Source organism: Python bivittatus, unplaced genomic scaffold (genome assembly GCF_059951505.1).
Source record: "Python bivittatus isolate LINGU-HERP-01145 unplaced genomic scaffold, Pbiv_v1 ctg000480_np1212, whole genome shotgun sequence".
In the NCBI taxonomy this organism is placed as follows: Eukaryota; Metazoa; Chordata; class Lepidosauria; order Squamata; family Pythonidae; genus Python; species Python bivittatus.
In genome coordinates, this window is record NW_028277075.1 from 106,674,824 (window position 1) to 106,700,411 (window position 25,588).

At 37.8% G+C, this 25,588-nt stretch overlaps 1 protein-coding gene across 4 annotated transcripts in view; it reads left to right on the plus strand.

Moving 5' to 3' along the window:
* UBR3 (ubiquitin protein ligase E3 component n-recognin 3) overlaps nucleotides 1-25,588 on the plus strand; it is a 114,201-nt gene that overhangs the window by 33,138 nt on the left and 55,475 nt on the right. For 2 of the 4 annotated variants that reach the window (XM_088146714.1, XM_088146715.1), the window contains exons 9-24: nucleotides 3,831-4,010; nucleotides 5,021-5,154; nucleotides 5,836-5,922; nucleotides 6,628-6,693; nucleotides 6,788-6,877; nucleotides 7,591-7,719; nucleotides 7,805-7,857; nucleotides 10,410-10,543; nucleotides 13,403-13,488; nucleotides 14,252-14,393; nucleotides 14,884-14,980; nucleotides 16,242-16,383; nucleotides 16,788-16,892; nucleotides 19,115-19,288; nucleotides 19,485-19,517; nucleotides 21,131-21,591. In XM_088146714.1, coding sequence (XP_088002840.1) covers nucleotides 3,831-4,010; nucleotides 5,021-5,154; nucleotides 5,836-5,922; nucleotides 6,628-6,693; nucleotides 6,788-6,877; nucleotides 7,591-7,719; nucleotides 7,805-7,857; nucleotides 10,410-10,543; nucleotides 13,403-13,488; nucleotides 14,252-14,393; nucleotides 14,884-14,980; nucleotides 16,242-16,383; nucleotides 16,788-16,892; nucleotides 19,115-19,288; nucleotides 19,485-19,517; nucleotides 21,131-21,591 — 2,113 coding nt within the window. The remainder of the gene's footprint in view (nucleotides 1-3,830; nucleotides 4,011-5,020; nucleotides 5,155-5,835; nucleotides 5,923-6,627; nucleotides 6,694-6,787; nucleotides 6,878-7,590; nucleotides 7,720-7,804; nucleotides 7,858-10,409; nucleotides 10,544-13,402; nucleotides 13,489-14,251; nucleotides 14,394-14,883; nucleotides 14,981-16,241; nucleotides 16,384-16,787; nucleotides 16,893-19,114; nucleotides 19,289-19,484; nucleotides 19,518-21,130; nucleotides 21,592-25,588) is intronic. The other 2 variants (XM_088146716.1, XM_088146717.1) reach the window with 1 other exon arrangement.

Sequence of the window (25,588 nt, forward strand, 5' to 3'; positions counted from 1 at the left end):
TTTGCAGTCCTGATTACTTACATCATTTCTTCTCTGGACTCACCACTATGATGGCAAATTCAGTCTCCCCACTGTTTGGGGAGATCTACATATACTTTAACTACAGATGTCATGCAGAGCTGGGGAATTCGTTGAAATCAGTGTCAGGAAATGCACTCAAGTAAATGTTCTGAAATTATTGGCAGTTTATAAGGGCCAGCAAACTTTAATTTCTCTTCTACATGCAGTTGAATCTTGTGCAGATGGATGGCACCACAGTTGTCAGTTAACAATCAGGTTGGAAGGATTCACTTTCGAGCCCTCAACATTAGCTTTTGGAATTGGTGCCTACAAAAACACTAGAATTGAGAACAGTATTGTCAGTGATCTCAGTCACACTAGGGAAGATATCCATGAATTCATGCCAATGTTCTTGCAAATCTTTTTTCTGTTGGGGAATCTCATTGATCTGTTTGCTTGCCAAACACAACTTGCACTGCATTCTTTGTGGAGTTTAATGGGCTGTATTTTAGAAGCCTCATCTTTAAGGTACAGCTGCGTGTCTTGCATATCATCCTAATTACTTTGTGGTAGTTGAGACAATCTTGACTTCTTCATGTCCAATGGGATATACAGTGGTACCTTGGGATACAAACTTAATGCGTTCCGTGACTCTGGGCGTATCCCGAGTTGGTCGTAACCCAACGCAAATTTCCCCATAGGGTTCAATGTAAATCCGGTTAATCCATTTGGTCGTCCCCCGAAGCAAATTTTCCCATAAGGTTCAATGTAATTACCGTTAATCCGTTCTGGCGTCTGCGGACCACGCGTCAGGGGTGGGAGAATGGCTGGGCGCGGCGTGGCGTGGCACAGCGGGACAACGGCCGGGCGCGGCGTGGCGGGAGAACGGCTGGGTGCCGCGCGGCACAGCGGGAAAACAGCCGCGGACCATGTGTCAGGGGCGGAAAAATGGCCGCGGACCACGTGTCAGGGCGGAAGAATGACCGTACCCCAAGGCGGAGTTTGTACATCGAGGTAAATTTTTGCGGCCGGAGCTGGTCATAACCCGAAAAGTTCGTTAGTAGAGGTGTTCGTATCCCGAGGTACCACTGTACAGGTAGACCTTGCTTATTGACTGGCTTGTGCAGCGATCGTTTGAAGTTATGACAATGCTGAAAAAATAACTTTGCGACCAAGGCGCACATTTACAACCTTCACAGCGTCCCTTGGTCACGTGATTGCTATTACAGTCAGTACATATTGTCCTGTGTCTGACCAGTTTTTTTTTCTTTTTTTCCCCCCTCATAAAGTGGAGAGGTTGGAGAGGAAGGGATTACAGGAGAATAAGCAGGCACACAATGGAGAATACACATCAAAAGGAATGCACTCATGCCAGTAGCCATGAATGTGTTCCTTTTGATGTGTATTGATAATGTGCTTCAATCTTTCACTAAAAAAAAAAATACTATTTTCTCTTACACAAAATTCTAATAGGAATTCCTTTAAGAACAGTTATATCTGTATTATCAACCTTCATTCTTGTATTAAAATGACGCTGCAAAACCTGATCCCTTGTCTTCTTCCTGACAAACTGTACCAAAACATCCCTTGGAACATTTCTTGTTCTGGCAAATCTGGAATTTATTCTATATACTTTGTCAGTTTCTGCCTCAGTATCTTCCTCTTCCCAATCCAAAAAAATTGCCAGAGCTTTAATAATCCTTTCTCTAATACCTTCATCAGAATTCTCTGGGATTGTGCTAAGTTTCAAGCAAAATTCCGTCTCTCTTAATTCCAATAGAGCTAGATTATCTAATTCTCTTTCCAACTCTCTATCTATAACTTCTGTCTTACTTTCTAAAATTTCCGCTTTTACTAACTTGTTTACCTCTCCAGACACTTGTTTTACCGAGCTTTCCATCTTCTTAATTTCTTCTTTCATCTCCTCTTTCATCTTTACAAGCCTTTCATCCATTCTCTTTTCAAAAGCTGTCAGTTTAGCATGAAGTGGTTTAGTCAGTTTAGTACCAAGTGATTCAGTCAGTTTAATATCAAGTGATTCTGCTAATTTATTTCCCAATTCCTGAAACATTTTCTGAAACAAATCCGGTGTAATTCCTCTCTCTGCAGGCTGCTCTAGAGATCGTCTCCTCTCCGTTCTCGCTGCTTTTCTAGTTGTCATTATAATTGTAATCGAAAAGGGAAGGTGTCTACAAGAGGAAAAAAAAGAGTAGCTCCCCCCCCTTTTTTTCTCTCTTTTGTCTTCCTGTGACTTTAATACTTTCATTTGTAATGGCACTCCGTAGTTTCAGTCCACATCCCAATCCACATCTCCATGGCTATGGTCAGCACCACAGTCTGGCTCATATTACCTTTATCTTTTGTTTTGTAAAATCAGCCAGCTGTCTGCACTCTTTAATAATAAACAGAAAACCTTCACATGAAGGTCTGGTCCATTTGTCCAATTTAATTCCAATTTATTCAAAAGCACTTTCACGAAAAATTCATGTTTCAAAATAACTGGCCCCTTTATCTGTTTTAAACTTTCTTATGTCAGCTCCTTGTTAAGCTTTGTGCCGGAATTTTTTAAAGTCCTTAGAATTCTTTTCTTCCTTTATTCTTTTGTAATCCAAAAAGAATTATAACTCACCAAGTGGATTCTTATCCTGCTGCTTAGAAAATCCCTCTTTAACCGTAAATTAATTACGTCCAAAGGTGGTTAAGAAATGAGGTGGCTGAACTTTGTGTCCATATAATAGGCTGCAATTACTGCTATGAGCTTGATTGAGTTTTTTCGACTCCCAGCCACTCAACTCATGAGCTGACCACAAGAACCTCAGTTTCTGTGGTCTATTTATGAGCAGCAGCTGTCCGGAGTGCAAGTAGGCAATCTCAGGATCTCTCCTTTATCCAGAAAGACTTGTGCCAGCTGATCTCCGCCAGTCCGGCCACCGATTCCACTCTAATGCTGTCCCCACTCCTTCGAGGATATCTAATAGTTAGTCCTCTCTGGAAGCATTGGTGACTTTCCACATGCAGAAAATGGTGGACAGGCTTTTGTACATGCATAAACTATACATTTTAAGGATTAGTGTTAGGTTATCTATTCAGAGTATCTGTATATGCTTCTTTTCCTCAGTTGAGCACAATGGCTTTCTCTGGATCCACTCAATCATGAGGCTCCATGTAGCTTTCTCATGACTGTCTGAGGAAGGAGGAGGACTGCTGTGAGGAAGCCTTGTGGAGCCTCATGACAAGGCTGACCCAGCAAGATCCACCGTAATTGAGTAGAGATATTGCGCAGACAACTCCTATGGGAGAAAGTCTCAAGGAAGGAAGCAGCTGACCATAGACTCTGTAGCCTAACCCTCCAATTCCCATTGACCCAAGATCTCATTATTCATGGTTTTGTTAACTGCAATTTTACAGTGAAACAGAACCTATGGATAAAGGGTGGTTTGAAAGTTCATTATAGAAAATAAGTAAATGTATCTTTTCTGCCTGGTCCCAGAGGCAAGTCAAGTGCTGGTAACTAGGTAAGTGGTAGTTTATAGGGCCACCTGGCTTGTGTGCAGTTCTGTAGCATGTTACAGAAGTGGGATCTTTAAGCCTTTTCCATCCAATTATTCTTTATGTCCTGAAAGCCATAACACTATTCTCTTCTTTTTTTCCACTGGGGCTTGAAAAGTCAGAATCTGCTTCTAATAAAAAGAGAAAGAAAATGTTACACAAGTTGCTCACTTAATATGTAGGAACCCTATTACAAAGAGGTTTACTTCTATATTATTGTTAGAGTCTTTATCATATTTTTATGTCTTTAAAATATTATTAACATTTGTTTTTACTTTTAGATGAGGAAAACAGTTTACACGTAGTTGTGAACTGTGGAGAAGCACTGTTAAAAAACAATACTTACTGGCCACTTGTCAGTGATTTTATTAATATCCTTTCACATCAAAGTGTGGCTAAGAAATTTTTGGAAGATCACAGGCTATTAGTGACGTGGATGAACTTTGTATCATTTTTTCAAGGTGCGTGATGCTTTCATTGACTATACGAATTACCTTTGACTAGAGTTAAGCAGTTTGACAAAACATTTTAAAGGGTATGCAAGGTTTTTATAATGACTGTTTTTCAGAAATTCAGTTACAGACATTGAAATTGGCTACAGTTAATTGTAGTTTGTATTTTTGCACTTGAGTTTTGGGGGAAAGGGCAGTAGCGTTAAAGAAACACTGAATATTTCTGAAAAAGAAAACCACAAATTAATGATGGTTTCATTAAAAACTCTGACTTCAAGTTGCTTTAAAAATTCCTTTAGAAAATCTGAATTCCTTCAGAAAATCATTTGAGAATTGTTGGGATGCCTTATGAGGAGATATACTTTTACATTTGGGAAGTTAAATCCAAATGAATATGTAAAATGCCATCACACTTTTGACAGTAAGGCTCACTGAATTTAATGAGGGTTACTTAGCAGAAATATATACATTTGTATTGGTTGTATGCTTAGGAAATTGGGAAGGCTATGCATTTGTGTAATCCAGCCTCATAGGTACATCTTAGATAAATGCTCCATTGGCAGTGATCTCATCTTCATCTTGCTGAAAACTAGCCTCCTCCCTTTCAAATTTTTGATTTTCAATTTAGCTTATATAGCAGGGTGAAATATTGAGACAGAGAATTTTGAAACTGCTGTTTATATGTTTTATTTAGTTCTTCAATTATTGGGTATATTGCAACTATTCTAAGATCAGTTTGCAGTGAATATAGGCTGTAATAAATTTTACAAAACGAAAGGGGTTAAGTTTCTAATTTTCACTTTCTGCTGGGCTGTCTTCTGCTTGGCCATTATCTTTTGCTTTTGATGCTTGTCCCATGCAAGCTTGACAGCCAACTTTGTTGCTTAATGCATCACTAAACTTTTTTTTATAAAAAGCTTTAAAACGTTCCTATTTATAACAGTAGGTTTATTGGATAGTGTGAAAAAATGCAGTATTATTTATAGTTAAAATGTACAATGTTGTCTCAATCTTTTAAGGCATGAATTTAAATAAAAGAGAACTTAATGAACATGTTGAGTTTGAATCCCAGACGTATTATGCTGCTTTTGCTGCTGAACTTGAGGCCTGTGCCCAACCAATGTGGGGCCTACTATCACACTGCAAAGTCAGGGTAAGTTGAACTATATTTTTTTTCTCTTGTGGTTCTTCAGTGATTGAATATTTTAAAAAGCAGTATGCAGTTCTATCAAATCAAACACCATCCTGGGTTAGCTAATCTGTTGTGTCTTGTGATCCATCCATAAGATACAGTACAACCATAAAAAATTCAAGTCAAGAATAGAGAGAATATAATTTCTGGGAATATTGACTAAACCCCAATATGTGTGAAGGACAAGTTTATAGCTTTCTTGAATAATGCATAACTTTGTTTCTTATTTTTCCTTAAGTCTGCTATATTTGCTTGCTTGCTTCCTTCCTTATTTCCAATATTGGAAATGACCTTTCCTTTAAATGCAAATACTCTTTCTGTTCATGGAAGGAATTGAGAGAGAGGGGGAGGTGACTTTTTCCACTTTACCCTTTTCATGTGAAGCCCTTCTCCCTATCATCTCCAATAGTGTACAGAGGATCCTTTCAGGGCAACCTTTCCAGCAACTATTAGGTAAGAACTAGTAGGCAAAAATCACCTGTCTGTTTCTTCTCATGAGTGGAGCTCTGTAAATCCAAGGCACTTTATAAAAAAGGAAAAGAAACATGGAAGTTGCAGCCCTTCAATTTACCTTACTATGTTTTTGAAGTGCTACAAGCCTTTGTTTTTTTCAGTCTGTGCAACATTTGTAATTCACTTCAGGAGACGCAAGAGTACACGCAAAACGTTGTTAGATACTGCCTAGAAGCACTTCAGGATTGGTTTGATGCAATCAACTTTGTAGATGAGGTGGGTATATCCTGTGTATTTAATTTGATATCGAGTACTAAAATCTTTACTAATGAATTGGTAGTATATTCCTACCAATTTTGGAATTAAAACGTTCTGATTTTTTTTTCTTTAGCCTGCATTTCTTGGTTACCAATTCTCATTTGATATTTCTTCTGCACAATTCAGAATTCTCTGCTCTAACAAATATGTGAACATTTCTGAAATTCATTGGGATATGCTGAAATTTAGATAACTTTATTGTCAATATTCAATCAAAAACTTGAATAATCAAGGTTTCAATAAACCAGTAATATGCTTGTAATTGGAATTGATGGGCTGTATATGCAGGGAGCAGTTACATGTTGCAGGCCATAGACCCTTTTAGAGGATGCTGTGAATCCTATTGCATGACTTATAAAGGATTTTTGTCAGTGAAATGACAAATACAGTTGCAAAGCTTTTTTTCAAGTACTTTCAAGGCATTTATTCTCACTTGCCCACTGTCAGCTTTTCCCTTCAAATTCATTTTTACATTACTAACTACTTCAAAGGTATGTTTATTTTATGGGCTGTATGTTTTAGAAAACACTGATAAGAGGGGACTCAGTAGCCTTGATCTGGAGGCCAAAATTGAGTTCTCATTGTGAATGTTTCCTCAAGTTCAGAAAACTACTGTCATAAATTAGAATTTCTTATTAACAGTCTAATGTCCTTTTGTTGCAGCCTACTCCTAATCAGGTTACGTTTCATCTCCCATTGCATCGCTACTATGCTATGTTTCTGAGTAAGGTAGGTAAATCATTTTTGCAAGGTAAAAATGGGCATTCTGCAGGTAGATGTGTGGTTTATATCAGGATAAAATATGCACTTATTTTATTTATAGGCTGTTAAATGTCAGGAGCTAGATTTAGATTCACTTCTTCCAGACCAGGAGATGTTGATGAAACTAATGGTTCATCCACTTCAAATTCAGGTAAATCTTTTTTTTCTCAGCATACTATAATATAAACTTTTGAGAGATATCAAAAAGTGATTCAAAGACAGAATATTCAGTTTGCCTTGGTTTCACTGGAAGCAATTGATTGACAGCTGAATGTGTGCCTCCTGCTGTCCAACTTGTATGCATTTATCAAGTTCTTGCCATTTACGTCAAGAGCTCTTTCAGTTACCTATATTTCAATTTATATTTCTGAGTGTTCATAAGGACCATAGTAAAGAAAGACAAATTGCTAGGTAATATTAATGTGAGTTTACAAAAAACAAAAGCAAGAGAAAGTGTTCAAAGGAACTTAAATAGAAAAAAATAGGCAAGGTACTGTTAGGACTACTGCTTTATTATTTTATTGAATTCTTAAATTTTCTCTAGGCCCTGAAGATGGCAATGATTGCACTAAAGCATAAGAAGATCCTTAGATATGTTGCAACTTTCTTGAGATAGTATTGTTATAATATGTGGTAATAAAGCAGAACAAATATTTTGATAGGTTGAGGTTTAACAGTGCTGCAGAAAGCTAACACATCGGCCCTGATGGAAGTCTGCTGCAAAAGCTCTATAACTCAATACAAAAATGTGTTCTCAGAAAATAAAAATAATATGCACAGTCAATAGATTACATGTTTATCTGGAGTAAGAGAATATGAAAATGAATATGTGGATTTTTCCCCCTTTTTTCCCTCTTTCGATAGGCAAGCCTTTCTGAAATTCATAGTAATATGTGGGTAAGGAATGGCCTGCAGATTAAAGGACAAGCCATGACATATGTGCAGTCCCACTTCTGTAATTCTATGATTGATCCTGACATTTATCTGTTACAGGTAAATCAATGCTCTCTTTGACTGCATCATTCAGTGTTAGTACCAGTTGAACATGATAACATATATATGTGCTTTATCTTTTAAGGTTTGTGCTTCTCGACTTGACCCAGATTATTTTATTTCCTCAGTTTTTGAAAGGTAGGATGCTATTATTTTATATAAAAATAATTTTATTATGCTTGTATACCACCAAACCAAAAAAGCCAGTTTACAACAATCCAGTAAAAATGTCCACAGTATATATTCTTAAAATTGTAAGCAATATAGAGGTGAAGAGAGAGAAACTACCTAGGCTGACTGAAGCATTTCAAAATAGAGCATTCCCTGTGTGCTGCTTAGATGGGCTTTCTCTAGCTCATCCAAATTTGGGCCAAACTCTTTACTCGCTCAGGAAGGCACATGATTAAAGTCTGCTTCTGTATTAACTTTGCCAGGCTTCTCCTTGCAGCTCTTTTCCTGCTTTCATCCAGGATGAGTCTTAGCTGTTTTCTTATCCTGTATTTCTATATCTTACTCTTACTCTTCTCACTCAAGCTTGGACAGAATGGTGAAGAAGTTTCATTATTTGGAGCAGCCTTTCGCAAGGTTTTGTCCCGGAGGAACCCTTGAAATAAGTTTTCAGGTTTCAGGAAACCCCTACAGATAAAATTATTGTATTTGCAGCTCAGGGTACCTAAGTGTGATCAGAAAATTGTAGAAATAATTCAATAATACAATCTTAGCAACAAAAGCAAAGCATCAAGCTGGCAGCCGAGTCGTGGAGCATTAAAATTCCCACCACAGTGGGTGCTAGCATTGCATGGTGCATGGTTAAAAAAATGGTGTTTATTTCTCTCATAGAACTCTAAGGTTCCATGAAACCCCAATTGAGAAAGGCTGATTTACAGAGATAGATTCTTCATTAATACAAGGAAAGGCTTTTAAGCCTTTCAAAGAAAATAATTCATCTAGAGGCCTATCTAGAAAGGACATTTCTATAACACTGAAAAGAATTCTAAAGATTCAGAAAGCTATTTCTCCACTGAAAAGAAAACAAATGGGAGTATCTCATACTGGGATTGATTACATCCTTTTTCAGCCTTCTACTAGGGACCCAGCCCTGTGCTTGACTGCTCCAGTGGCTTCTATTTATTTTCAAACTCATGTAATCAGCAGTCAGCTCGCTCATTCAAGACTTCCTTTCTGCAGTGCTCAGGAACTCATTTACCAGACATTCTGGGGGTAGCAAAGAAAGAATGCATCCAGGGACTCCCATTTTATGGAACCTCCCACAATCAAAACAACAACCAATGCCATCCTCAAGAAGAAACTTCTTAAGCCAAAAAATTCTTAAATTATTTCATGTCACTGCATATTCAACTAAGGTTGTAGCCACCTCATAAGCATTTTTCACAAATCCACCCTCACTGGAGTTTTGCAGGGCTGTAATTTGGTCTAACCCTTTAACACCTGCCAAGCATTACAAATTGGATCTTCATTTCTCTAAAGGATCTTCTGGATGTCAATCTTTGCAACTGATCCTTTCTCCCATATAGACTCAATAGGTTGTTTACAGCCTATCAGAATAGGCTACATTCCTATATAAGTTCTCAATACAGGTAGTCCTTGCTTAGTGACCACAATTGGGACTGGCAGCCCTGTTGCTAAATGCCACAGTCGCTAAGTGGAAAATCATGTGACCGCCACAGATTACGTCATCTCCCATTAGATTTTTAAGCAAATCACTGTGGTTATTAAGTGAGACATCACGTGACCATGACTTGTGATTTTACTTCTGTGTTCTCCATTAACTTTGCTTGTCACAAGCTGGTTGGAAGCATGCAAATGGCGATCACATGACCATGGGATGCTGCAACGGTTGTAAATGTGCGCTGGTTATGAAATGCCCAAGTGGCAATTGCATGATTGGGATGTTGCAGTGGTCATAAATGCAAAGATTGGTCACAAAGCTGTTTTTTTACACTATCGTAACTTCAAATGGTTGCTAAACAAGGTAAGCGACGACTACCTGTATTCCATACTTTGATGCCACTGGTATCTTTTGGTGTCTTTTGGTATGATGTGAAGCAGGTATCCCAAAACACAAGTTATTTTGATTGACAATTTCCTTTAGCAGTATAGCCAACTTCTTCTAGGCTGAATTTTTTTTTGCTCAGGATACCTTCATAGAGGTTTCTCTGAAGTTTCTTGCTCTTGGCAATGGAGAAAAACTAAAGAGAGAAACCCTGCAAGAGTTGAATATATCAGCAGACTTTAGTTATATGATGTTCCTGCCTTCCTAGATGTTAGGAATGCTTAGCCCTACTTGCTCTCTTCACACTGAACTGGAAGAAACCTTCAAGGTATTTGAGCAGAGTTCCGTTTTCTGTAGAGAGTGTTGCAATGGGGGAAAGTACGAGACCCGGTCCAAGAAGCTCTAGAAAAAGATAGCATAAAATGGATGCTGATACTGAAAGCTTGCAAATTAAGCTAATAATGTTGCTTAGGGCCTAAATCTTTATAGAATGTCCAGACTATGTTATATGATAATGTGAGGATATTACAGCAGATCTCTAACTTTCTACAGGTTCATAACCGTCTCACGTTGTTAGCATTAGTAGATTTTTGGATCACATGAACTCCAAGGTTTCTTCTAACCCTTACATTCTATAATTCTGAATTTGTTTTTGTTTTCTTTTTTACCTCTATAGGTTCAAAGTGGTTGATCTCTTAACAATGGCTTCACAGCATCAGAATACAGTACTAGATTCGGAGCATGAGAGGTCAATGTTAGAAGGCGCTTTAACATTTCTTGTCATTCTTTTAAGTCTACGTTTACATTTAGGTGAACTTGCAGTCTTTCTTCTATGCTTTAGTTTTATTAGTTTATGTATATAGATGTGTAGAACACAGACCTTAATGAATTTTGAGTTATTTGGGGAGTAGATAATTGGTAGAAACAACAGCAACAAACAATTTATTTTCTCATTTCTTGCAACCTTGGTCAAATACACGCTCTTAATTTTTTACAAATGATTGCTATATTAAAGACGTAGTTAAAGGCATATAATTCTTAATTTGAGTACCACAATGGCAGAGGTACTGTTCGGTTACATTTCATGGGGCTTGTTTCCAAGTAAATGCATGTAGCAGTATAGTTTTGATCCTTAATCTTTTACTACCTGCTGTCCCTAAAGACTTAAGAAACCGGAGGATTGTAGGAAAATGCTTTATACTAGGTCAGATCAGTATTCCATTTAATTCAGTACAGGTAATCCTCACTTAACAGCCATTCGTTCGGTGATCATTTGAATTTACAATGGTTCTAAATGAAGGGACTTAGGGCCTGTGCCAAAAGTTATGGGAGTTGCAGTGCCCCCGCGGTCACGGGATCGCGATTGGGGCCTTTAGCAATCGGTTCGCACTTACGATCGGCTGCTAAGTGCCCCATGGACATGTGATCGCCATTTACAATCTTCCCTGCTGGCTTCCCCAGGAAGTCAATGGGGAAGCTGGCAGGGAAGGTTGCAAGCTGCTGCCACCTGGCGAGAGGATTCCCCCTCATCTCGGGGGACTGGCTGAAAAAGCACCATGCCAAAATCCTGCTTGGATTTCCACACAGAGCTTTTTCAGCCAGCCCCCAGTGATGTCTCTGGAGGCTGGTTGAAAAAGCTCCATGCTGAAATCCAAGCAGGATTTTGGCCAGAGCTTTTTCAGCCAGCCCCCAGAGATTTTGGCATGGAAGCTCTGGGGGCTGGCTGGAAAAGTCTCTGTGCCAAAATCCAAGCAGGATTTTAGCATGGAGCTTTTTCAGCCAGCCTCCAGAGACGAGGGTTAGTCCCTTTGGCAGCGGCAATGGCTTGCCCTGCTGGCTGACTTCATTGTGGAAAGCCGGCAGGAAGTTGTCTCGCCTAACGACCCACAATTCTCGCTTAACGATGGCAGCAGGAGTGCTGGGATTGCGGTTGCTATGTGAAGCGGTTGTGTGATGATTTGCTTAATGACCGCATTGCTTAGTGACCTAAATTCTGGTCCCAGTTGTGGTCGTTAAGCAAGGACTACCTGTATTTTCAACAGTGTATGTCAAGGATAAAGATAGAAGTATTTCTTGACCCTGCTTGGATACCCTGGAAAAATAATCTGATTTTCCTGGCTTAGTTTGTTTTGATACTCATTGAGGCTTTTGAAGTCTTGAGGATGCCTGCAACAAAACAGCTAACTTCTGTTTCATCTCTGGAAGAGAAGATGTTAGTATATTTTACTAATAGGTGGATTAATGTTCCAGTTACCTCTGCCATCTACAACAGAATTAGCCAGATCCAGTGTTTCTTTCTGGTTTGGGGGGATGGGGTCTTTGCTGCCATTGTGCTCCACTCTCCAGGCCTCAGCCAGATTGTAGAGCTAGGGTTACCTCTGCTCTATCCCAATTCCAATCTGTAGAAAAAATAGATTGGCTTTTCTTGCTATACTTATTTCCTCAGAGTCTCATTGGAAATATGATTTGTAATGGCAAGTGGTTAACATTTGCTCTTTACTTGAGCTTTTATCTTTCCTTGTCTTTATTAAGGAAATCATTTGTTTCTGATGATTTAGCTAAATTCCGGCTTGTGTTGGAGCAGATGATCAGATGAATTTGCATTTTATTCTTATATTGTATATGCATTGTATTTGTAAAAGCTCTTTTGAAGTATTCCAATTTGCGTGGAGATTTGTTGTTAGTAGATAAGTTAATCATTTGGGCATTTGATCAATTTATTTATTTATTCAATTTATATGACCACCCATCTCAAACATATGACTCTGGGCTGATAACAGAGAATGAAAGCAGTAAAAAACATCATAACAAAAAGAATAAATATTAAATATAGCAGCTAAGATAAATCTAACCAGCACAATCAGTATAACTATGATATAGGCTGAAACACAAGGCCCCAGGCTTGGTAACAGTTGCTTTTTGAGTTTCTATTTTTTTAAAAATACTGTTGGTAAGTTTTTTTTAAGTCAATAATTATATAATGTATTAACTATAAGATGCCCTAATAACTTGAAATTAAAGTGATTATTTTCCACTGGCTGCTTAGCTTCTTTTTCCCCCTTTTTCAGAATGCTAGCATCAGATTGAGGAGAATGTTATTTTACTATGTATTGTATATTTTATTTATTATGTATGTTATCCAAAAATAACCCTAAATGAATCCATGGGACTTACTTCTAATTAAGTCCTCTTACATAGGACTGGGCTTGAGTGGTTAAACATTAACATCATACACATATGTTATATTAAAGTTTGGATTTATTCATTATACTTTAAACATGGGAAGCATTCCTTAAGAGTTTCATTCTTTTTTTTTTCAACTCCCCCACCACTCTGTGCCAGGAAATAAACGGATGGATGGATGGATGGATGGATGGATGGATGGATGGATGGATGGATGGATAGGCCATTTTAAACAGGTTTATTATTTAGTTGGAAAGTTGTATATCAAACACCAATCTTTTGTATTGTCGAAGGCTTTCACGGCCGGCATACAATGGCTGGTATGGGTCTTCCGGGCTGTGTGGCCGTGTTCTGGAAGTTTTGTTTCCTAATGTTAGGAAACAAAACTTCCAGAACACGGCCACACAGCCCGGAAGACCCACACCAGCCACCAATCTTTTATTTCATACTTTGTGATTATGTTAATTTCCATTTCAATTTTTCTAGGCATGACGGATGATGAGATTTTAAGAGCTGAAATGGTAGCTCAGCTCTGCATGAATGACAGAACTCATAGTTCTCTACTGGACCTTATATCCTTGTGGCATATGAAATTATTTGATATATGATTTCAGGCATTCTGCTTTCATTTGTTTTTCAAATAAAACTATTTTGAACTTGTGTTAGCTATATCAGGTTAATCCTTATTTGTGGCTAAGTTTTACATACAAAAATCACATTATTCTTGGAATAAACCTTAAACTTTTGTTTTATTACCAGGTTGGCAAAATACTATCAGCAAGACAAATCTTTCTAGCTTTGGTGTAGTGTTGGAAATCTGTCACACTTTATCTTCCCTTCTGTCACATTTTGTTTCTAAAGGAGGGACACGAGATTTAAAACTTATATATTTTGCTATTTAGACAAATTGCCTCTTCTTCACTGGGCCTTGCATTTTGAGTAGGGATAGAGGGGACCAAGGCAAATAAGCAATAACTATATTTTATGTTATTGGTTGTTTGAAACATATTTAAATCTGTTTAAAAGTTATGTAATGTATACAAAGAACCAGAAGGGTGCAGTATACCATTATTCTTCTAGTGATGTAAATGTCCGTATTTAAAGATGTAGTACAAATTTAATTCCTGTAATTCCCATAAAAGAGTGAAATGTAAAATTAAAATAGGATTCAAATCTTATGATCTAATAGAGACCTCTTGTGGTGAAATTCAGCATTTGCACAAGCTAATGGTGATAGCTTTTTCCCCTTAAACAGTTAAATACAATGTTTATAGGCAAATCTTTTTACAGAAAAAATTCTCATAATGATCGCTATTGTCTTAACCCAATGGTAACATTCCAGAAAATCCTAATCCTAAAAGTGGCATTATTCCTGGAAGTTTAAGTTTTGAATCAATGTTGTCTGCTGTGGCTGATTTTAAAGCCCCTGTATTTGAGCCAGGGGGTTCCATGCAGCAAGGAATGTACACACCTAAAGGTAGGATCAAATGTATCAATGTACATTTGCAACTTATTTCAGGCATTCTGCAAGCTCAGAAATACTTCTGTTTCATTTTTAACACTAGTTACATAGTTTTAATTATATGATATATAATTGAATGATAATGTGCTTTTCCTTTCCTAATCACTTGATTTAAACAAGTAAGTGATATGGTGACTTTTGACATGTAAAAAAACATTAATAGAATGGATAATATTGTTCCATTTTAATCTTAAGGAAGAAAGGTTGTGATAGTAGAGGTTATTTGTGAGAAAAGCCAAGTGCATTCTGTTACTGCTCTATCAATATAGATATAGATATAGATATATTTACACATAGACACACAAGTATATACACACACAGTAATACTATACACATATAAATACTGTTTTAAAATTAAATTATGAACTTGTACATATTATGAATAACAAAATTATGAAAATGAAGTCATAATTTAACATTAGATATTTCTGCCTCTTTCCAACAGCTGAGGTCTGGGATGAGGAATTTGACCCAGTCATGGTAATTCTCCGAACTGTTTATCGCAGAGATGTACAGTCTGCAATGGATAGATATACAGCATTGTAAGTGGAATATATTCTGAGTCATGAGAAAGAAAGATTGTTATAGAACAGAAATAGGAAGCTGTTGACCATTTGGAATCAGCAAGAATTATCTAGCTAGCCAGCTAGTTACCTATTTGGTGAATTAATTTAATTAATTTTTTAAAGTTTCTGTTTAGATGCCTTATAGAAAAATTGAAGGAGACAAGAAAACAAAACAAAAGCTGTAAATTATGGTGGATGGAAAGAGAGAGTCTTCTTTAATATTTACTTAGAACAAAAAAAAAGTTTCTTTAATATAGGCTTGCCAATTAAAATTGGCCATCTTCAGCTAATGTATGAATGTTTAGTTTATGTATTAACACTGGGTCATTAGCGGCAGTATCCTGTTTATTCAGGAAAAGTATTCTTTTTTGGAAAGGGGATTGGTACATTTAAAATAATAAATTGTCTAAGGCGTGGGGCAGCTAATTTATCACCATTGCAAGTCTAAGGAGAAGACTTGCCAAATTATCCCTTCTTGTGTTTATGAAACATAGATAATTATACACTTTGCATCAGAAAGAGTAACAATAATTATGATACCCTATATTGGGGTTTTCTGTTAGTGCCAAATTTGGATGAACAAACTGGGAAGAGCTGCAGTCTGCTTTTTAATATAGTGGGATCTTTCTTGTGTTCAAACCAAGAACTAGAGCAATAATCTGTGAATATATGCAGGATTCAGTATTGCATATTGACTCAATTGTCCTGGGACATAGTCAAGAGAAAATCCATTGGTGTGGATAAGCTCTAAAAGCTAATCAATATTTATATACTGTTTCAATTTAGCCAGGGAAAAACTGCTTTATTTACAGATTATGTCACATTACCCCTTATTAGGGTGGTACAGAACAGTTAAATGTACACTTTTTGCTTTTTACTGGTAAAAATTTTATGAAATATACTGTATGGTTCCGAGCCAGAGTTGATGTCTGTTTTTACTGCTTTGGTTTCTTAAAATGACATGTCAAAATGATGTATCACCTGCCATCTTTCACAAATATATAACCTTTTCATTTTTTAGTGAATTGAATAATGTGTTTCTTCAGGCCAAGTAAAATCAGATTGGAAGTCAACCTTTTGGGTTTCTTCTCTCCTCAGTTTTCCATTCCTTTTTCTCCTCTAACTCTTGCACCCCTAATAAAGATACTAATAACTTTAAAAGTTGTTCAAATTCAAATGTATATTATTCCTCATTCTTACAAGTAGATCATTCAGTGTAGAATTTCTTCTTTTACAGTTTAAAACAGAGTGGAAAAGTCCATGGAAATCCTTGGCCTCCCTATAAGAAACGAACACATTTGCACCCAAGTTATAAAGGACTCATGAAACTCTTGCATTGCAAAACTTTACACATTGTACTGTTCACTCTACTCTATAAGGTACTATTGGAAAGTCTGGGATCAAGAATTTGAAACTAAAAATTACTTTCAAATTATTTAAGTTTTGTGTGAAAAGTATTGTTTTCATTACCTCTTTTTATTAAGTTACATTTTTTCCTCTTTTCAATTGTGTTTCCAAAGGAGAAACTGAACACAAATACATATATTTAAGTTTACTAGTGTATATGTACTTTTTCAGTTAGCTCTTTTTTTAAAAAAAAAAAAGTATACATATTCTTACAATACAAGATTTTTCTTTTGTGGCTGAGGTTTCATGTAAGTGCCAACATTATTCATACATTCAGTTATTGAATTCTGAATGGGAAGTTTTTTTTTCCCCCTGAAGTCTAAATTGGAAAAGTTTAGTGAGTGAAAAAACAATGTATTTCTTTATTTTGTTTTAGATATTAATGGACCATCAAAATTTGTCAGAACATGTCCTTTGCATGGTTTTATATTTGATTGAATTGGGACTAGAGAATTCTTCTGAGCAGGAATCTGATGAAGAAGTAAGTGCTAATTAAAGCATTCTTAGATGGAAAGCAAATGGGTCTTACACTGAAATGATGCAGAGTGTGATGCTTTTGTTCAGGCTTCCAGTCGCTCCATTCCATTTTTCTCCACTTTTCTTTCTTCCCCTCTTCATCTTACATTCTGCCATATTCCCTGCCCACTGAGTGTGTGTTTCTGTAGGTGCTTTCTTTGTCCATTTTTGGGTTTTCTCCTGTGCCTAGAATGAAGACCCAGTTTCAGTTGCATGAAATTTAAGTTCTCCATTGAGAAATTAAACCTTCAATTGTGAGGGTATGTTAAAAATAATTTTTAATGTGAACATGAAAGTATCCTACTCACCCATGGGAAATTTTACATTATTCCTTTACTCATTCATACACACATTCTCCTGTTCCCACCATTCTGTTCTGTTTTCTTTTGCCACATTTGTTGATTTATCCCCATTCAAATCAACCTATATTCGCGTTACTGAATTAATATGGGAGAGTTTTTAATCACTCCAACAAAATTGTTGTGCTATTTGCAAAAATTGGGGTTATTCCTCATCTGCTAATATCCTTTTTATGGGTATGGGCGGTGTGATTTTAGTTCTATTTCTGCAACACGGGAAAACTCAAATATGTACTAGTCTATGCCCTTGTGATGCATTTTACTTTTAGACATTTATATGTTTCTCTCATTGAATAAAGATCAATGGATTTAAAGGTTGAAGGTAAGCTCATAAGAGAGGTAATATAGCATGTCAGCTAAAAATGAGCATTTTTGCCAAGCCAGTCTTGTGCAAGTTATTTCTCAGTTTCCACTTACGAGACATAGTACAGTGGTACCTCGGGATACGAACGCCTCTACTAACGAACTTTTTGGGTTACAACCAGCTCCGGCCGCAAAAATTTACCTCGATGTGCGAACTCCGCCTTGGGGTACGGTCATTTTTCCGCCCTGACACATGGTCCGCGGCCATTTTTCCGCCCCGGACACATGGTCCGCGGCCATTTTCCCGCCGCACTGCACGGCGCCCAGCCGTTTTCCCGCCCTGCTGCGCGGCGCCCGGCCGTTTTCCCACCCCGCTGCATGGCGCCCGGCCGTTTTCCCGCCCCGCTGCGTGGTGCCCGGCCGTTTTCCCGCCCCACTGCGCGGCGCCCGGCCATTTTCCCACTGCGCGGCGCCCGGCCGTTTTCTCGCCCTGCCGTGCGGCGCCCGGCTGTTTTCCCGCCCTGCTGTGAGGCGCCCAGCCATTTTCCCGCCCCTGACGCGTGGTCCGCGGACGCCAAAACGGATTAACAGTAATTACATTGAACCTTATGGGAAAATTTGCTTCGGGGTGCGACCAAATTCGGAGGGCGGAACGGATTAACCGGATTTACATTGAACCCTATGGGGAAATTTGCGTCGGGTTACGACCAACTCGGGATACGCCCAGAGTCACGGAACGGATTAAGTTCGTATCCTGAGGTACCACTGTATAGGAATAGCAGTAAATTACAGACCGCTTTGAAGAGTTACAAAGAACATGTATATGACAGCCAGGAAAGGTTGCTGACCTTGGTATATGGAAGTATGAAGTCTGTAGGATTGCTATCTTAGTTTTTTGGAGTTGCATTTATGTATAATACTAGGTTAGGATTTTTTAAAAATGGTGGATTGAACATGCCGTAATAACCTGATTCACATAAAATGCTAAGACATAATATTCACATTAAGTTAAAAGAAAAATCTATGATGATAATATGATGCTTGAATGTAGTAAAAGAATCATGTGCCCAAATTTTCTGAGTAAAGCTTTTCTGACCTGGTAAAACTAGGTCAGAAAAGTAAAGCTGGATAATACAGGTTAGGGCTATGCAACCCATTTGGAGACTTCACTTTGTTAGCAGTCCTAAGAGAAGTGTATCCTGGACAATTCTCAAGACCTTTGACGTAGCCATGCTAAATCTTTGGAAGGCACAGCCACTTTAAGGATGTCTCTCCAAATGTTTTGCACAGCATGAATAAGTATAAATTCTTTTCTATCTTGAACATACTGTTTTTCAAATAAATATCCTTAGAATTGGTCTTTGTTTTTATTGTTATTAAATTAGCTACATGGCTAAATAAAGAACTAGCTTTTTTTACATGCTGAAGTTGATAAAAGTTAATTTTTAAAGTATATTCATCATTTGTTCTGATTGCATCCTACTATGTTGATCCCTGGTTTCATGTGTTATGGTTGATACACTAGGATTCCATGGGAGGCCAAGAACGTTGCCATGATAGTTGGTTTCCAGGGAATAATTTGGTGTCTAACATGCGTCACTTTATTAACTATGTGCGGGTACGAGTACCAGAGACAGCGCCAGAGGTAAAAAGAGAACCACCTGCAAGTACAAGCTCTGATGGCTTAGCGACCTCTCAGGTAAAGTTGAAACCTCTTTTTCTGGGTTACTGTAGTAATTTTAGGTGTTTAAGTTCAGATTTTAATCTTTTTATAAGGAGTTCAAGTAAGCTCTGCTTAAAGTATATTTTTCTCTGTAACTGTCTATATACATGGTGTTTAACAATATGATTCTTAGGGATTTTTTAATATCCTCCTTTTTCCTCCAACTTACCAGAATCCAAGGCGATTTAAAGGACTCCAGAGAGAGGTAGATTTGTGTGTATTTTGTATTCTGATGCAATGTTGCTTTAACTATGCTGACCCTAACATTATTGCACATCCACAATCCTTTCAGAATACTGAGAAACAGTAGTCCTTGAAATATTCTGATGATTATATTAAAAGATGTATGAGTGTAGTCCTTTGGTTTGGCTCCAAATTCATTATGCCAGCTGCCAGAAATAATAGGTAACCTGTTAATGGAATATATGCTAGCTTGCTTTGTTTGAGTATGTGTGACTTTTTGTTGGAAGTATTGCTAATGTTTAATAATTTTGCTGTTCAGCTTTCCCCTTGTTACATGTTAAAAATACACATTTGCTACATGGCAAACTAAAGAAGCTGTTCAACAGATTGATTGAATAGTTTGTTCTACAGCCTACCAAGCCAACTGTAATGGTATGTGGGAATGACCTTGAGATACTGGGCCCATAGACGCTGCCTAGGGAACAGTCAGATAAGAGACAGCATAGTCCATAGCTAGATGGTGGGCGGGGCAAGAGGCTCAGAAGAGACCCTCCCTGATTTCTCGTGTAAAGGAGATGGGGGGAGAATTGTACTTTCTGACTTGCAAGATTCTTTAATGTAGCCTTACAATAAAGTAGAATTAGCTCATCTGGTTGTGTTTCCTGTCTGGTCTACCACCCCCTCAAGATTCTGAGCAATTTACAAATATATACATTTAAAAATTTCCATGAAACATAGAACACAAACATATCCATGTTGTCAAATCCAGGTCAAAAAAGAAAGAACATCCAGAAATGGCAGCTCAATGTTACCATTACAGTTCAAAAGCTCCTCTGAACAAGATTGTTTTAACCACCTAGTAGGCAGCCAACAGCAAAAGAGTCAGGTGCACCTTCTTTAGTTTTAAGGCTTGTTTTCCTTTGTGAAGAACCAAACACTTTTGGAAGTTTAGCAGCTGTGCACTGGCTAGAGAACTTTAAAATATCTTTTGGTCCTGGAATGCTGCAAAATGACCCAAAAGATGAGTAGTTTCCTAGCTTCTTCAATAAACCATGTTTAGCAGTGCATGCAAATGCAGCTAGAATCTTTATACAATCAAAGCTTGGCTTATGGATTAGATCAGTGTAAATGTAGAAGGCTTGCTCCAGAAGGGAAAGATGGGATAGGACCATCTGATCCTTCTCCTGACTGCATTATCTGGTGTAGCAGTTGAGAGACTTATGTGCACATTAGTCTTACAGAGCATGTAATTCATTTTAGTTGCATTTGCATATAATGCTTAGCTAGGATTTTTGAAAAAGCATTGTTTAATCAGCTATTATGGCCTGATTTACACACAGTGCTAAACTGTTACAAGTTAGTTTCCATGTCCTGCTAAACCAAGCACAAGCATACAACATTATGGTTTAATGTTATATATAAACCATGCCTTTCAGATTACAGCATTTTTCAGTTGCCAGTTTCATTGTGTTTTAGATTAAATTAAAATAGCAAATAAGAATTCTTTTGAAGGAAATTAACCAACAGATTGAGCAAATTTTGAGCAACAAAAAATTGATGTTTTGTTGTTGCTGCTAAAATGTTTTATTAAAAATGGTTCTGTTATCTGATACAATGTTTATATTTTATTTTAAGAATTCAGGGACTGCACAAGTGTTCAGTTTGGTTGCAGAGCGTCGAAAGAAATTTCAGGAGATAATTAATCGCAATACTACTGAAGCTAGTCAGGCTGTTCGACCAAAATCTTCAATGAAATGGTCTGCTCCTGGTGCAACTCCTCAACTAACAACAGCTATCTTAGAAATCAAAGAGAGCATATTGTCTTTGCTTATTAAGCTTCATCATAAACTGTCAGGAAAGCAAAACTCTTACTATCCTCCTTGGTTAGATGACATGGATACTTTAATTCAACATGAAAACCCAAAATATTTTCATGGGGATGGAATGACTGCTGTAGAAAGGATTTTATTAAAAGCTGCTTTTCAAAGCAGATTAAACAAACACATCATTGAAGAAATATGTAGAAGAGTGACTCCAACTGTGCCACCAAAAAAGATTAGTCCAGCAGAGAAGAAAACTTTGGACAAAGAAGAAAGGTAATTTTTTGAAATGTTGGCAAGAGAAGCATGGTGTAATTATTTTGTGCTTAAACTGTTAATGTTGCCTTATTCCGCATTTGAAAATTTCTTATAAAGAAGTGGGTTGTAGGTAAAGACCTCATTATGGGTAAGGATCTAATTTAATCATGATTTTAGAATTATACAGTACACCTTCTAGTAATTAGCAAGTTTGGCTTTTTCAGATGATAATAAAACCTAAGTTGCCTTAAAATTTATTTTCATGCATTTCCATCATTACAGCTCTTAGTGGGATCTGAGAATATGCAAATAAAACCAGGTATATTTACTTTCCCACAAAATATTAATGGCATGCCTGATTCAGATGGAATGCAATTTCTTAAAGCCAGCATGAGAGTACAATACAAATTCTCTCACTATACTATTCCTTTTAATGCCACTGTACCCTGCCATTCTGAATCCAGTCATGAGTGGTTTCATTAATTAGGAGCAAAATTAAAAATTATTTGAAATATTTTGTAGTTTTGAATGACAGAAAAAGATATAGTAGAGCTAAAGTTAAAAAAAAAAGACAAGAAAAGGCCCCTGCATACATATTTCAGTTAAAGATAAATCCTATATCTGATCTAATAGCTAACCACATTGTTAATGGCCATCTAGTAAAATGCAGGCATATAGAAAGGCGTGTGAACATCAGCAGAGACTGGCTCTGGGCTGTCAAGACCTGTGGAGCTAAATGTCCACTGAATTGGAACAGAAGTAAATACATGGTGAAAGTGAGTTTGGTCAGGGTGCAGACAATAATCAGATGAATCAGAAGCAGATACCTAGTTAAAGGTGATAAAGTTCAAGATCCATAGTGGCAAATTTCTTGCATGAGATGGTTGTGCATGAACATATGATGGCAACATGGTAACTGGACTTCATATGTGACTGCACAAGGAGGTGCCTTACTAAACCAGTTTTGGCAGCCTTTCAATAGACTGAAGACTATCGTGTTTGAATTGGCCTTGAAAAAAAAATACAGGTGGTTCTCACTTAATGACCACTTGTTCAGCGGCCAGTCCTCATACTTATGACAGTTGCAGTGTCCCCACAGTCACATGGTTGCCATTTCCAACCTTTGCCAGCTTCCTACAAGCAAAGTCAATGGGGAAGCCAGCAGGAAGTCACAAATAGTGACCACGTGATGAGTATTCCCTGGAGTGAGGGTGATATGGCTGAGGTGAGAGGCCTTCTCTATGGTAGCCCTCACTCTTTAGAACTCTTTAGCCCAGAAGTCTGTAAAGCTTATTCCCTTGTGGTTTTTAGATTTTTAAACAGCTTTATTTCAATGAGTCTTCAACTCTAGGTAATTTTATTGGTGTCCATCTTAAGGAAGAATTATTATTACTGTTGTTTTTCATTATTTTGGTTTATTTCTGTTGTAGTTTGTAAAATGTTATTGTGTTATAAGCCTTCCAGAGTATTTTGAGTTCAGTGAGCTATAAAACTATAAAATAAATAAATTGCAATCCCTTGTCTAGCAGCTTTCAGATGTATCAGTTGTTGCTGTGTTCTTATCAGCAGTGATACGACGAATCTTCCATTTTAAAGTAACTGTTTTTAATTTTGTCATTACAACAGAATATTATCCAAAATTGATAAACAGAAATGCCAGAGAGAAGAGCAGAGTGATTTTTTGTTGTTGTTGTTGATCTGTTGAATAGGTTAGGCCTTCAAACACTTATTAGTAGTTTTTATGTCCAATGGTACTTGGAGGGACAGTTAGAACATTTTACCAAAATGGCAGAAAGATCTGACATGGCAATTTAAAAATTATTTCCTACAGCAGGAATATATAAAGTGGCTGCAGCTCTGACAATATTCCAGATAAAAATGACAGTGCCTCTATGAGAACTTCAAATCTTAAAAAGAGTGTAATCTAAATTTGTAAAAAGTATTTTAGTGGTGTCATGCTGTGTTTCCAATGTAATGCTGTAAGTAGAAAAGGGGCCAGTACATGACAGCTAGTTTCCTGGAGCAAACTAGTGGATGTAAAGATTTGTTACGATTCACTGTAGGTGCTGTGACACCCCCACCCCCAGATACAGTCAGGTCCAGAAATATTGGGACATCGACACAATTCTAACATCTTTGGCTCTATACACCACCACAATGGATTTGGAATGAAACAAACACAATGTGCGTTAACTGCAGACTGTCAGCTTTAATTTGAGGGTTTGTACATCCAACTCAGGTGAACAGTGTAGGAATTACAACAGTTTGCATATGTGCCTCCCACTTGTTAAGGGACCAAAAGTAATGGGACAGAATAATAATCATACATCAAACTTTCCCTTTTTAATACTTGGTTGCAAATCCGTTGCAGTCAATCACAGCCTGAAGCCTGGAACGCATAGACATCACCAGACGCTGGGTTTCATCCCTGGTGATGCTCTGCCAGGCCTCTACTGCAACTGTCTTCAGTTCCTGCTTGTTCTTGGGGCATTTTCCCTTCAGTTTTGTCTTCAGCAAGTGAAATGCATGGTTAATGGGATTCAGGTCAGGTGATTGACTTGGCCATTGCATAACATTCCACTTCTGTCCCTTCAAAAACTCTTTGGTTGCTTTTGCAGTATGCTTTGGGTCATTGTCCATCTGTACTGGGAAGCGCCGTCCAATGAGTTCTGCAGCATTTGGCTGAATGTGAGCAGATAATATTGCCCGAAACACTGCAGAATTCATCCTGCTGCTTTTGTCAGCAGTCACATCATCAATAAATACAAGAGAACCAGTTCCATTGGCAGCCATACATGCCCACGCCATGACACTACCACCACCATGCTTCACTGATGAGGTGGTATGCTTAGGATCATGAGCAGTTCCTTTCCTTCTCCATACTCTTCTCTTCCCATCACTCTGGTACAAGTTGATCTTGGTCTCATCTGTCCATAGGATGTTGTTCCAGAACTGTGAAGGCTTTTTTAGATGTCATTTGGCAAACTCTAATCTGGCCTTCCTGTTTTTGAGGCTCACCAATGGTTTACATCTTGTGGTGAACCCTCTGTATTCACTCTGGTGAAGTCTTCTTTTGATTGTTGACTTTGACACACATACACCTACCTCCTGGAGAGTGTTCTTGATCTGGCCAACTGTTGTGAATGTGTTTTCTTCACCAGGGAACGAATTCTTCAGTCATCCACCACACTTGTTTTCCGCTGTCTCCCGGGTCTTTTGGCGTTGCTGAGCTCACCGGTGCGTTCCTTCTTTTTGAGAATGTTCCAAACAGTTGTTTTGGCCACGCCTAATGTTCTTGCTATCTCTCTGATGGGTTTGTTTTGTTTCTTCAGCCTAATGATGGCTTGCTTCACTGATAGTGACAGCTCTTTGGATCTCATCTTGAGAGTTGACAGCAACAGATTCCAAATGCAAATAGCACACTTGAAATGAACTCTGGGCCTTTTATCTGCACATTGTAATTGGGGTACTGAGGGAATATCACACACCTGGCCATGGAACAGCTGAGAAGCCAATTGTCCCATTACTTTTGGTCCCTTAACAAGTGGGAGGCACATATGCAAACTGTTGTAATTCCTACACCGTTCACCTGAGTTGGATGTACATACCCTCAAATTAAAGCTGACAGTCTGCAGTTAACGCACATTGTGTTTGTTTCATTCCAAATCCATTATGGTGGTGTATAGAGCCAAAGATGTTAGAATTGTGTCGATGTCCCAATATTTCTGGACCTGACTGTATATAAAAACTAAAGAGATAATAAAACAACAAATTAGGGATGAATTAGAGAAGAGTCTTTACATGAGAACTTTTTACATGAGAAGTATAATCCAATTGAATCTTTTGGATATAAGATTCAGGGAAGCACTTTGAACAGATCAGTGTTGTCCATGTGGGAATTGTCAGGTAGAAAGAGTCATGTTGCTGTGTTGCTTGCATTACCGAGATGTATACTGTACCATAAAATTATGTCCCTTTGCTAGCTAAGTTCCCAGGAGGGGTTGTGAGGGATGTG